We start from the raw sequence: 13,365 nt of genomic DNA on the forward strand, positions 1-13,365 counted from the left end.
GGGATCTTGTCTATGTGTAGTTGCCTGTCAGCACTCGGTCGTATAGCGTCAAGGTTAATTTTGTTATTTTGTTAGTTTGTTCAGTGTTCATTCTTTAAATAAAGAAGAATGTACCCATACCAAACTGGCATACCTTGGTCCGATCCTTATAACGAACGTGACAGCACTTGATGAATTTTTATGAAATTATGAAATTGCTTCTTCCAATTATTGATAAACACGCACCTGTTAAGAGTCTGTTGGAACATTTCATCCATTTTAGAATTGTACCGTAACAAAATGTGGAAAAGGGGGAGGGGCTTGCTCTCTTTCGCTCTCTTGCTTAGAATTTAATTTGTTAATAACTGTTCAACTATTGTCTTTCTCTCTCTTTGAGTTAACTACTCACCACATTTTATGCACTGCAGTGCTAGTTAGCTGTTGCTTATGCTTTCAGTACTAGATTCATTCTCTGATACTTTGATTGGGTGGACAACATGTCCGTTCATGCTGCAAGAGCTCTGATAGGTTGGTGAACTTCCTCTGGAAGTTGTCAAAATTACTGTGTAAATCTATGGAAGGGGGTGAGAACCATGAGCCTCCTTGGTTTTATATTGAAGCCAATGTACCCTGAGGAGGACAGAAGCTAGCTGTCCTCCAGCTACAACATGGTGTTGCCCTACAGCTGCTAAGGCTACTTGTTTAACTAGGCAAGTCAGTTAACAACAATGACAATGACGGTCTACCAGGGAACAGTGGGTTAACTGCCTTGTTCAGGGGCAGAACAACAGATTTCTACCTTGTCAGCTTGTGGATTCAATCTATCAACCTTTCAGTTACTGGACCAACGCTCTAACCACTAGGCTACCTGCTGCCCCTACACTCTAACCACTAGGCTACCTGCCGCCTCTACACTCTAACCACTAGGCTACCTGCCCCCTACACTCTAACCACTAGGCTACCTGCCCCCCCTACACTCTAACCACTAGGCTACCTGCCACCCCTACACTCTAACCACTATACTACCAGCCCCCCCTACACTCTAACCACTAGGCTACCTGCTGCCCCAGGCAATAGACCTTAGTTGAAAAACAGTTTGTTTTAATCAATTATTTGGTGACGTGTGATTATATTTAGTATAGTTTTTATCTAAAAATTATAACTTTTTAAATGTTTCACTATTTGTATGAAATTCACAGAGGATGGTCCTCCCCTTCCTCCTCCCCCACAGGTCAAATATCACTTTCATTTGTATCCGCTGTAGCTATAGATTTGCAGCAAAGTTGGTTCCTGTTTCAGTCATCTATTTGACCACGTTTTGCGTGGGTTAAACAAAAACACCCTTTTGATTGGTTGACAAATAGTGTCTCTCACAATGCAGGTGTTTGCTGCACGCTGCAGTAGGTGAGAAGTAACGACAGTGACTTTAAAGGGGATTTTTATCGAAAACTGCTTGACCTTTGATCACATGATTTTTGTTAAGCTCATGCAGTGGAAATGTAGTCGCAAAGTCGGACAATTTTTATAACCATAATGCAACACACTTTGAAAGGCGCTGACCAATGATGGTCAACGACTTCACTAAAGTGATCTGCTCGAACGCGCCCAGTGTGTGGTAGTCTGCCATCAAAAAACACACGCTGCGCCTGCCTTCCGTGCGTTTGGAATAGATAGTGCATCTTGTATTGTTTTGATAGATTCGTCCAGACGCTTTAACTTCTTCTCCGTCGGAATATCTGCGGGTATGTTTTCAACTCTGCCCGTCAACACTGTTAATATCAGACCGGAGAAAACACCTGACAAGTAGGCTACGTTCGGCCGAAAGAGACATCCAGGGAGGATGGGACCCAAACTAGGATAGCCTACATAGACTAGACGGATAGAACAACCGCCTTCAACATGTTTAGAGGTACGATTACGACTTTTTTCCCCCCCTATCGCTGTAATGGTGTTACATCGGCTATTGTTGTTGTTTGTTTGTGTGGATACATATGCCAAAGTGGGCTGGAAATGTATGACATTGTGTTCCTGCGCTGAGCGCTTTGTGTTAATGATGACCTACCTACAGTAGACTAGCGTTCTATCACGACTTGGAATGCATTTGGAATGGTTGTGTGTGTGTGTGTGTGTTTGTGTGTGTGTGTGTGTGTGTGTGTGTGTGTGTGTGTGTGTGTGTGTGTGTGTGTGTGTGTGTGTGTGTGTGTGTGTGTGTGTGGTCGCTCGGTCTATGTATAGGCTGTCGACTACAGAGGTTACCAAATATGAACTATCCAGGTGTGTGTGTGCGCGCCTGTGTAGTCTACGAAGAGGTCTGTGTCGGCAGAAGTGTGCGATGTGGTTTCCCAATACGTTGTCAAATCCTGGAGTGTGTTGGTCTTTATGAGCGTCCTTTAGATGAAATGCTTCTATCCCCCACCCCGCTCTTCTCGCTCAGCTCGGCTTCGTTCGGCGGGAATCAAATATTTATCAATATCACGTTATATTATTCTTTAAAAATAGAATACCGGTGCCGCACTGCAGTTTACGGTTATTGTGTGTCTGTGTGTGTGCGTGCATTCGCGCGCCTAGACGGAGACTTTCTGACCTTCTGGAGCAGCTGGGTGACGAGACAGCGGCTCGAGGAACAAGCGCCAAGAGAGCCAGTGGGCCCCGAGGACCGGGAGCGTTAACCGAGAGAGAGGTTTCTGTAAAGCTCCAATGTTGCTGTAAAAAAAAAAATATTTTTAATGCTAGCCAAGATCTGGTTCTAATCCAACATCAGCACTTTGCTATTAAAGGCCCAGTGCAGTCAAAAAACGTGATATCCTGTGTTTTTATATGTATGTATACATATACAGTATAATGCTCTTTTACTGTAAGGCTGTTTGAAAAGAGATTAAAACGGTTGCATTGGCCCTTTATTTAAAGGGTGCCTGTCTGTGTAGACAGCAGGGTTGCAATTGTGGAACCATGATCTCTCTCTCTCTCTGTCTCTCTGTCTATGTCTGTCTGTCTCTATGTCTCTGTCTCTCTCTCTCTCTCTCTCTCTCTGTCTGTCTCTGTCTCTGTGTGTCTCTCAATTCAATTCAAGGGGCTTTCTTGGCATGGGAAACATGTGTTAACATTGCCAAAGCAAGTGAGGTAGATAATATACAAAAGTGAAATAAACAATAAAAATTAACAGTAAACATTACACATACAGACATTTCAAAACAATAAAGACATTACAAATGTCATATTATTGTATGTATATATATGTGTATATATATATATATATATATACAGTGTTGTAACAATGTACAAATGGTTAAAGAACACAAGGGAAAATAAATCAGCATAAATATGGGGTTGTATTTACAATGGTGTTTGTTCTTCACTGGTTGCCCTTTTCTTGTGGCAACAGGTCACAAATCTTGCTGCTGTGATGGCACACTGTGGAATTTCACCCAGTAGATATGGGAGTTTATCCAAATTGGATTTGTTTTCAAATTCTTTGTTGATCTGTGTAATCTGAGGGAAATATGTCTCTCTACTATGGTCATACGTTGGACAGGAGGTTAGGAAGTGCAGCTCAGTTTCCACCTCATTTTGTGGGCAGTGAGCACATAGCCTGTCTTCTCTGGAGAGCCAGGTCTGTCTACGGTGGCCTTTCTCAATAGCAAGGCTATGCTCACTAAGTCTGTACATAGTCAAAGCTTTCCTTAATTTTGGTTCAGTGACAGTGGTCAGGTATTCTGCCGCTGTGTACTCTCTGTTTAGGGCCAAATATAATTCTAGTTTGCTCTGTTTTTTTGTTAATTCTTTCCAATGTGTCAAGTAATTATCTTTTTGTTTTCTCATGATTTGGTTGGGTCTAATTGTGCTGCTGTCCTGGGGCTCTGTGGGGTGTGTTTGTGAACAGAGCCCGAGGACCGGCTTGCTTAGGGGACTCTTCTGCAGGTTCATCTCAATATAGGTGATGGCTTTGTTATGGAAGGTTTGGGAATCGCTTCCTTTTAGGTGGTTGTAGAATTTAACAGCTCTTTTCTGGATTTTGATCATTAGTGGGTATCGGCCTAATTCTGCTCTGCATGCATTATTTGGTGTTTTACGTTGTACACGGAGGATATTTTTGTAGAATTCTGTATGCAGAGTCTCAATTTGGTGTTTGTCCCATTTTGTGAAGTCTTGGTTGGTGAGCGGACCCCAGACCTCACAACCGTAAAGGGCAATGGGCTCTATGACTGATTCAAGTATTTTTAGCCAGATCCTAATTGGTATGTTGAAATGTATGTTCCTTTTGATGGCATAGAATGCCCTTCTTGCCTTGTCTCTCAGATTGTTCGCAGCTTTGTGGAAGTTACCTGTGGCGCTGATGTTTAGGCCAAGGTATGTCTAGTTTTTTGTGTGCTCTAGGGCAACAGTGTCTAGATGGAATTTGTATTTGTGGTCCTGGCGACTGGACCTTTTTTGGAACACCATTATTTTGGTCTTACTGAGATTTACTGTCAGGGCCCAGGTCTGACAGAATCTGTGCAGAAGATCTAGGTGCTGCTGTGGCCCTCCTTGGTTGGTGACAGAAGCACCAGATCATCAGCAAACAGTAGACATTTGACTTCAGATTCTAGCAGGGTGAGGCCGCGGTGCTGCAAACTTTTCTCGTGCCCGCGCCAATTCGTTGATATATATCTTGAAGAGGGTGGGGCTTAAGCTGCATCCCTGTCTCACCCCACGACCCTCTGTGAAGAAATGTGTGTGTTTTTTGTCAATTTTAACTGCACACTTGTTGTTTGTGTACATGGATTTTATAATGTTGTATGTTTTACCCCCAACAACACTTTCCATCAATTTGTATAGCAGACCCTCATGCCAAATTGAGTCTAAGGCTTTTTTGAAATCAACAAAGCATGAGAATACTTTGCCTTTGTTTGTTTGGTTGTCAGTTAGGGTGTGCAGGGTGAATACATGGTCTGTTGTACGGTAATTTGGTAAAAAGCCAATTTGACATTTTCTCAGTACATTGTTTTCGTTGAGGAAATGTACGAGTCTGCTGTTAATGATAATGCAGAGGATTTTCCCAAGGTTACTGTTGACGCATATTCCACGGTAGTGATTGGGGTCAAATTTGTCTCCACTTTTGTGGATTGGGGTGATCAGTCCTTGGTTCCAAATATTGGGGAAGATGCCAGAGCTAAGGATGATGTTAAAGAGTTTTAGTATAGCCAATTGGAATTTGTTGTCTGTATATTTGAGGTTGGCCTTTTTGGGTTGTAGGGTTTATATTTTGTCCTGTAAGTCGTTCAAGGTAATTGGAAAATCCAGTGGGTTCTGGTCGTCTTTAATAGTTGATTCTAAGATTTGTATTTGGTCATGTATATGTTTCTGCTCTTTATTCTTTGTTATAGAGCCAAAAATATTAGAGAAGTGGTTTACCCATACATCTGTCTCTCTCTCTGTCTGTCTGTCTGTCTCTCTCTCTCTCCACCCTAGTCATGGACTGAGCTCTCTGCTACCGCACAGCAAGTCTAGGTCTTAACAGCTTCTACCCCCAAGTCATAATACAGAGAGAGAGAGAGAGAGAGAGAGACTAACTACACTCTGTTTATATTATAATCTATGCATAGTCACTTTAACTCTACCTACATGGTACCCCTGCACGTTGACTCTGTACCGTAACACCCTGTGTATAGCCTCCACATTGACTGTACCTTAATTCTTAGAGATAGGGGACAGCATTTCCACTTTTGGATAAATAGCGTGCACAATTTCAACTTACTGCTACTCATGCCAGGAATATATTATATGCATATGAGTAGTAGGTGTGGATAGAAAACACTCTGAAGTTTCTAAAACTGGTTCAATAATGTCTGTGACTTTAACAGAACTTATGTAGCAGGCAAAACCCCATGGAAAAACTGTTCAGAATAAACATTTTTTTTCCCTCCGACAGTTCCCTCAGTTGTCTTTGTCAAGGGAAATTAGATAGCGCCCATTTTACAGTTCCTACGACTTCCACAGGATGTCACCAGTCTTTGGAATTAGGTTGAAGTTAATCATTGGTGAAACGAAGAAGAGGCACATCCTGGAACAACATTACACTGTTGATAGTTACGCAAGAGGGAAAATGGTGCATGTTTTGTTTACTTTCTCTATCGAATACAGTTTGCCCCGTCTACAATTTGATCGATTATTAACGTTTAAAAATACCTAAAGTTATATTACAAAAGTAGTTTGAAATATTTTGGCAAAGTTTATAGGCAACTTTTGAAATGTTTTGTAGTGACGTTGTGTTATTGAAAAGCTGTTTTTTTCCGGATCAAACGTACTTTATATATGGACATTTTGGGTATACATGGACGGAATTAATCGAAAAAAAGGACCAATTGTGATGTTTATGGGACATATTGGAGTGCCAACAAAGAAGCTCGTCAAAGGTAATGAATGTTTTATATTTTATTTCAGCGTTTTGTGTAGTGCCGGCTACGCTAATTATTTTGTTTTACAACTCGTTCAGGTGGTTCAGGGGGGGTGCATGCTATCAGATAATAGCTTCTCATGCTTTCGCCGAAAAGCGTTTTTAAAATCTGACATGTTGGCTGGATTCACAACGAGTGTAGCTTTAATTGAGTACCCTGCATGTGTGATTTAATGAAAGTCAAATCAAATCAAATCAAATCAAATCAAAGTTTGAGTTTTATCGCGTTTTATTTGAATTTGGCGCTATGCATTTCACGAGGCTATTGGCCACACTATCCCTAAGAGGTTTTAACACCCTGTATATAGCCTCCACATTGACTCTGTACCGTAACACCCTATATATAGCCTCCACATTGACTCTGTACCGTAATACCCTGTATATAGCCTCCACATTTACTCTGTACCGTAATACCCTGTATATAGCCTCCACATTGACTCTGTACCATAATACCCTGTATATAGCCTCCACATTGACTCTGTACCATAATACCCTGTATATAGCCTCCACATTGACTCTGTACCGGTACCCCCCTGTATATAGCCTCCACATTGACTCTGTACCGGTACCCCCCTGTATATAGCCTCCACATTTTTATTTATTTTTATTTTACCTTTATTTTACCTTTATTTTACCTTTATTTTACTAGGCAAGTCAGTTAAGAACAAATTCTTATTTTCAATGATGGCCTAGGAACAGTGGGTTAACTGCCTGTTCAAGGGCAGAACGACAGATTTTGTACCTTGTCAGCTCGGGGATTTGAACTTGCAACCTTTTGGTTAATAGTCCAATGCTCTAACCACTAGGCTACACTGCCGCCCCTACACTGCCGCCCCACATTGACTCTATACCGTAATACCCTGTATATAGCCTCCACATTGACTCTGTACCGTAATACCCTGTATATAGCCTCCACATTGACTCTGTACCGTAATACCCTGTATATAGCCTCCACATTGACTCTGTACCGTAATACCCTGTATATAGCCTCCACATTGACTCTGTACCGTAATACCCTGTATATAGCCTCGCTATTGTTACTTTACTGCTGCTGTTTAATTATTTGTTACTTACGTTTTTATTTTTTTATATATTTTTTCTATTATTTACTTAACACTTTTTTTCTTCAAACATTGTTGGTTAAGGGATTGTTGTATTTGGCACATGTGACAAATCAAATTTGATTTGATTAGGTGAGTCATGTACAAGCTGAAATACAGTCGGGGTGTGATCAGTGGCAGCCAGGTAGGAGCTGTCGGGGTGTGAGCAGTGGCAGCCAGGTAGGAGCTGTCGGGGTGTGAGCAGTGGCAGCCAGGTAGGAGCTGTCGGGGTGTGATCCGTGGCAGCCAGGTAGGAGCTGTCGGGGTGTGATCCGTGGCAGCCAGGTAGGAGCTGTCGGGGTTGAGCAGTGGCAGCCAGGTAGGAGCTGTCGGGGTGTGAGCAGTGGCAGCCAGGTAGGAGCTGTCGGGGTGTGATCCGTGGCAAGGTAGGAGCTGTCGGGGTGTGATCAGTGGCAGCCAGGTAGGAGCTGTCGGGGTGTGAGCAGTGGCAGCCAGGTAGGAGCTGTCGGGGTGTGATCCGTGGCAGCCAGGTAGGAGCTGTCGGGGTGTGAGCAGTGGCAGCCAGGTAGGAGCTGTCGGGGTGTGATCAGTGGCAGCCAGGTAGGAGCTGTCGGGGTGTGATCAGTGGCAGCCAGGTAGGAGCTGTCGGGGTGTGATCAGTGGCAGCCAGGTAGGAGCTGTCGGGGTGTGATCAGTGGCAGCCAGGTAGGAGCTGTCGGGGTGTGAGCAGTGGTAGCCAGGTAGGAGCTGTCGGGGTGTGAGCAGTGGCAGCCAGGTAGGAGCTGTCGGGGTGTGATCAGTGGCAGCCAGGTAGGAGCTGTCGGGGTGTGAGCAGTGGTAGCCAGGTAGGAGCTGTCGGGGTGTGAGCAGTGGTAGCCAGGTAGTAGCTGCATTTGGGGTGTAGAGAAAATCTTGCCGTTTTAAAGCAAGTTTGCTGCAATTCTACACATTTCACCATGGGGTGGAGAGAAGATTTCGCAATGACAGATTGCTGCATAAATTGGTCATCAAATTTGATCTGATCTTCATCTAAATCACAACAACTGACAACAACAGACAAACTCAGTCTGCTTAAACTAAACAGAAATTATTATATTCTTCTTGTCTATATTGAATACATAATTTAAACATTCACAGTGTAGGTTGTAAAAAGTATGTGAACCCCCCAGGCTAATGACTTCCCCAAAAGCTAATTGGAGTCAGGAGTCACCTAACCTGGAGTCCAATCAATGAGACGAGATTGAAGATGTTGGTGCCTCGAAAAAATAGATCTCAGAAGATTAAAATGAAGAATTGTTGACTTGCATAACGCTGGAAAGGGTTACAGAAGTATCTCTAAAAGCCTTGATGTTCATCAGTCCAGGGTAAGACTAATAGTCTATAAATGGAGAAAATTCAGCACTGTTGCTACTCTCCCTAGGAGTGGCCATCCTGCAAAGATGACTGCAAGAGCATAGTGCAGAATGCTCAATGAGGTCAAGAAGAATCCTAGAGTGTCAGCTAAAGACTTACAGAAATCTCTGGAACATGCTAACATCTTGTTACTGTAATTTAATTATACCAATGTGTTTTCATTAATTGAATTCCCTTAATCTATTTTATGAGAATTTGTAAGATTCTTGTTTGCATAAAATAGACGGAGACCAGTCTTATCAATAATAGGTAACAGAATTTATTCTCGGAGCACGCTGCCATGTTACCACGAGCAACAGTTTATATACAATAACATGACGTCATTTCATTGTTTCCAAAATGAATCTCCTCTAGACCGGGACAAAGGGAACTTTACAAGTTCATTCAAAGTTAATTCTGACCCACTAGCACATACACAGGACACACAACACAACTGAATTAACTTTTGATTCCTCACTATTATTGATCACCACTTAGCTGACAGTTCTAATTAACAGAAAACCTAGGAATGCACTCACCGTCTTATCTAAAACACCCCAGAGCTCAGTTTCGTTGGTTCAACCATAGGTTAACTACCTTATCTGTTTACTTAATCCACAACCCATTTCTTTCTTCCTAGTCGGAATGGTGTTCATTAACTTGAATTACTCCTTGTCCGTGTCACACAATCCCTTCTTATGAACTCCTATTGTTAATCAGATATAATAAAACAGAGTATAAGTTGACTTAAGTTACAGTTTCATTTAAAATTAGATCAGCAAATCAGCTGGGCTTGACAATCTGGACCCCCTATTTCTGAAACTATCCGCCGCCATTGTCGCAACCCCTATTACCCCGCCCCCTTTCGGAAAAGCTGACCACGACTCCATTTTGTTGATCCCTGCCTACAGACAGAAACTAAAACAAGAAGCTCCCACGCTGAGGTCTGTCCAACGCTGGTCCGACCAAGCTGACTCCACACTCCAAGACTGCTTCCATCACGTGGACTGGGAGATGTTTCGTATTGCGTCAGACAACAACATTGACGAATACGCTGATACGGTGTGCGAGTTCATTAGAACGTGCGTTGAAGATGTCGTTCCCATAGCAACGATTAAAACATTCCCTAACCAGAAACCGTGGATTGATGGCAGCATTCGTGTGAAACTGAAGGCACGAACCACTGCTTTTAATCAGGGCAAGGTGTCTGGTAACATGACTGAATACAAACAGTGCAGCTATTCCCTCCGCAAGGCTATCAAACAAGCTAAGCGCCAGTACAGAGACAAAGTAGAATCTCAATTCAACGGCTCAGACACAAGAGGTATGTGGCAGGGTCTACAATCAATCACGGACTACAGGAAGAAACCCAGCCCAGTCACGGACCAGGATGTCTTGCTCCCAGGCAGACTAAATAACTTTTTGCCCGCTTTGAGGACAATACAGTGCCACTGACACGGCCTGCAACGGAATCATGCGGTCTCTCCTTCACTGCAGCCGAAGTGAGTAAGACATTTAAACGTGTTAACCCTCGCAAGGCTGCAGGCCCAGACGGCATCCCCAGCCGCGCCCTCAGAGCATGCGCAGACCAGCTGGCCGGTGTGTTTACGGACATATTCAACCAATCCCTATACCAGTCTGCTGTTCCCACATGCTTCAAGAGGGCCACCATTGTTCCTGTTCCCAAGAAAGCTAAGGTAACTGAGCTAAACGACTACCGCCCCGTAGCACTCACATCCGTCATCATGAAGTGCTTTGAGAGACTAGTCAAGGACCATATCACCTCCACCCTACCTGACACCCTTGACCCACTCCAATTTGCTTACCGCCCAAATAGGTCCACAGACGATGCAATCTCAACCACACTGCACACTGCCCTAACCCATCTGGACAAGAGGAATACCTATGTGAGAATGCTGTTCATCGACTACAGCTCGGCATTCAACACCATAGTACCCTCCAAGCTCGTCATCAAGCTCGAGACCCTGGGTCTCGACCCCGCCCTGTGCAACTGGGTACTGGACTTCCTGACGGGCCGCCCCCAGGTGGTGAGGGTAGGCAACAACATCTCCTCCCCGCTGATCCTCAACACTGGGGCCCCACAAGGGTGCGTTCTGAGCCCCCTCCTGTACTCCCTGTTCACCCACGACTGCGTGGCCATGCACGCCTCCAACTCAATCATCAAGTTTGCGGACGACACAACAGTGGTAGGCTTGATTACCAACAACGACGAGACGGCCTACAGGGAGGAGGTGAGGGCCCTCGGAGTGTGGTGTCAGGAAAATAACCTCACACTCAACGTCAACAAAACTAAGGAGATGATTGTGGACTTCAGGAAACAGCAGAGGGAACACCCCCATCCACATCGATGGAACAGTAGTGGAGAGGGTAGCAAGTTTTAAGTTCCTCGGCATACACATCACAGACAAACTGAATTGGTCCACTCACACAGACAGCATCGTGAGGAAGGCGCAGCAGCGCCTCTTCAACCTCAGGAGGCTGAAGAAATTCGGCTTGTCACCAAAAGCACTCACAAACTTCTACAGATGCACAATCGAGAGCATCCTGGCGGGCTGTATCACCGCCTGGTATGGCAACTGCACCGCCCTCAACCGTAAGGCTCTCCAGAGGGTAGTGAGGTCTGCACAACGCATCACCGGGGGCAAACTACCTGCCCTCCAGGACACCTACACCACCCGATGCTACAGGAAGGCCATAAAGATCATCAAGGACATCAACCACCCGAGCCACTGCCTGTTCACCCCGCTGTCATCCAGAAGGCGAGGTCAGTACAGGTGCATCAAAGCTGGGACCGAGAGACTGAAAAACAGCTTCTATCTCAAGGCCATCAGACTGTTAAACAGCCACCACTAACATTGAGTGGCTACTGCCAACACACTGTCAATGACACTGACTCTACTCCAGCCACTTTAATCATGGGAATTGATGGGAAATTATGTAAATATATCACTAGCCACTTTAAACAATGCTACCTTATATAATGTTACTTACCCTACATTGTTCATCTCATATGCATACGTTGATACTGTACTCTATATCATCGACTGCATCCTTATGTAATACATGTATCACTAGCCACTTTAACTATGCCACTTGGTTTACATACTTATCTCATATGTATATACTGTACTCGATATCATCTACTGTATCTTGCCTATGCTGCTCTGTACCATCACTCATTCATATATCCTTATGTACATATTCTTTATCCCCTTACACTGTGTATAAGACAGTAGTTTTTTTTTTGGAATTGTTAGTTAGATTACTTGCTCGTTATTACTGCATTGTCGGAACTAGAAGCACAAGCATTTCGCTACACTCGCATTAACATCTGCTAACCATGTGTATGTGACAAATAAAATTTGATTTGATTTGATTTGATTTGATTTGATTTGATTTACCAGCCTGTTCAACCTCTCTTTCATATCGTCTGAGATCCCCAAGGATTGGAAAGCTGCCGCAGTCATCCCCCTCTTCAAAGGGGGAGACACCCTGGACCCAAACTGTTACAGACCTATATCCATCCTGCCCTGCCTATCTAAGGTCTTCGAAAGCCAATTCAACAAACAGGTCACTGACCATCTCGAATCCCACCATACCTTCTCCGCTGTGCAATCTGGCTTCCGAGCTGGTCACGGGTGCACCTCAGCCACACTCAAGGTACTAAACAATATCATAACCGCCATCGATAAAAGACAGTACTGTGCAGCCGTCTTCATCGACCTTGCCAAGGCTTTCGACTCTGTCAATCACCATATTCTCATCGGCAGACTCAGTAGCCTCGGTTTTTCGGATGACTGCCTTGCCTGGTTCACCAATTACTTTGCAGACAGAGTTCAGTGTGTCAAATCGGAGGGCATGCTGTCCGGTCCTCTGGCAGTCTCTATGGGGGTGCCACAGGGTTCAATTCTCGGGCCGACTCTTTTCTCTGTGTATATCAATGATGTTGCTCTTGCTGCGGGCGATTCCCTGATCCACCTCTACGCAGACGACACCATTCTATATACTTTCGGCCCGTCATTGGACACTGTGCTATCTAACCTCCAAACAAGCTTCAATGCCATACAACACTCCTTCCGTGGCCTCCAACTGCTCTTAAACGCTAGTAAAACCAAATGCATGCTTTTCAACCGATCGCTGCCTGCACCCGCATGCCCGACTAGCATCACCACCCTGGATGGTTCCGACCTTGAATATGTGGACATCTATAAGTACCTAGGTGTCTGGCTAGACTGCAAACTCTCCTTCCAGACTCATATCAAACATCTCCAATCAAAAATCACATCTAGAGTCGGCTTTCTATTCTGCAACAAAGCCTCCTTCACTCACGCCGCCAAGCTTACCCTAGTAAAACTGACTATCCTACCAATCCTCGACTTCGGCGATGTCATCTACAAAATGGCTTCCAACACTCTACTCAGCAAACTGGATGCAGTATATCACAGTGCCATCCGTTTTGTCACTAAAGCACCTTATACC

At 44.2% G+C, this 13,365-nt stretch overlaps 1 protein-coding gene across 1 annotated transcript in view; it reads left to right on the forward strand.

Annotated features, from left to right (window-relative positions):
* Positions 1 to 1,304: 1,304 nt before the first annotated feature.
* Positions 1,305 to 13,365, forward strand: part of LOC112238581 (reticulon-4 receptor-like 1) — a 162,886-nt gene continuing 150,825 nt past the window's right edge. The window contains exon 1 of the mRNA XM_042309632.1: positions 1,305 to 1,888. Within this exon, the coding sequence (XP_042165566.1) occupies positions 1,879 to 1,888 (10 nt within the window). The 5' untranslated portion in view covers positions 1,305 to 1,878. The remainder of the gene's footprint in view (positions 1,889 to 13,365) is intronic.

Source organism: Oncorhynchus tshawytscha, linkage group LG30 (assembly GCF_018296145.1).
Source record: "Oncorhynchus tshawytscha isolate Ot180627B linkage group LG30, Otsh_v2.0, whole genome shotgun sequence".
In the NCBI taxonomy this organism is placed as follows: Eukaryota; Metazoa; Chordata; class Actinopteri; order Salmoniformes; family Salmonidae; genus Oncorhynchus; species Oncorhynchus tshawytscha.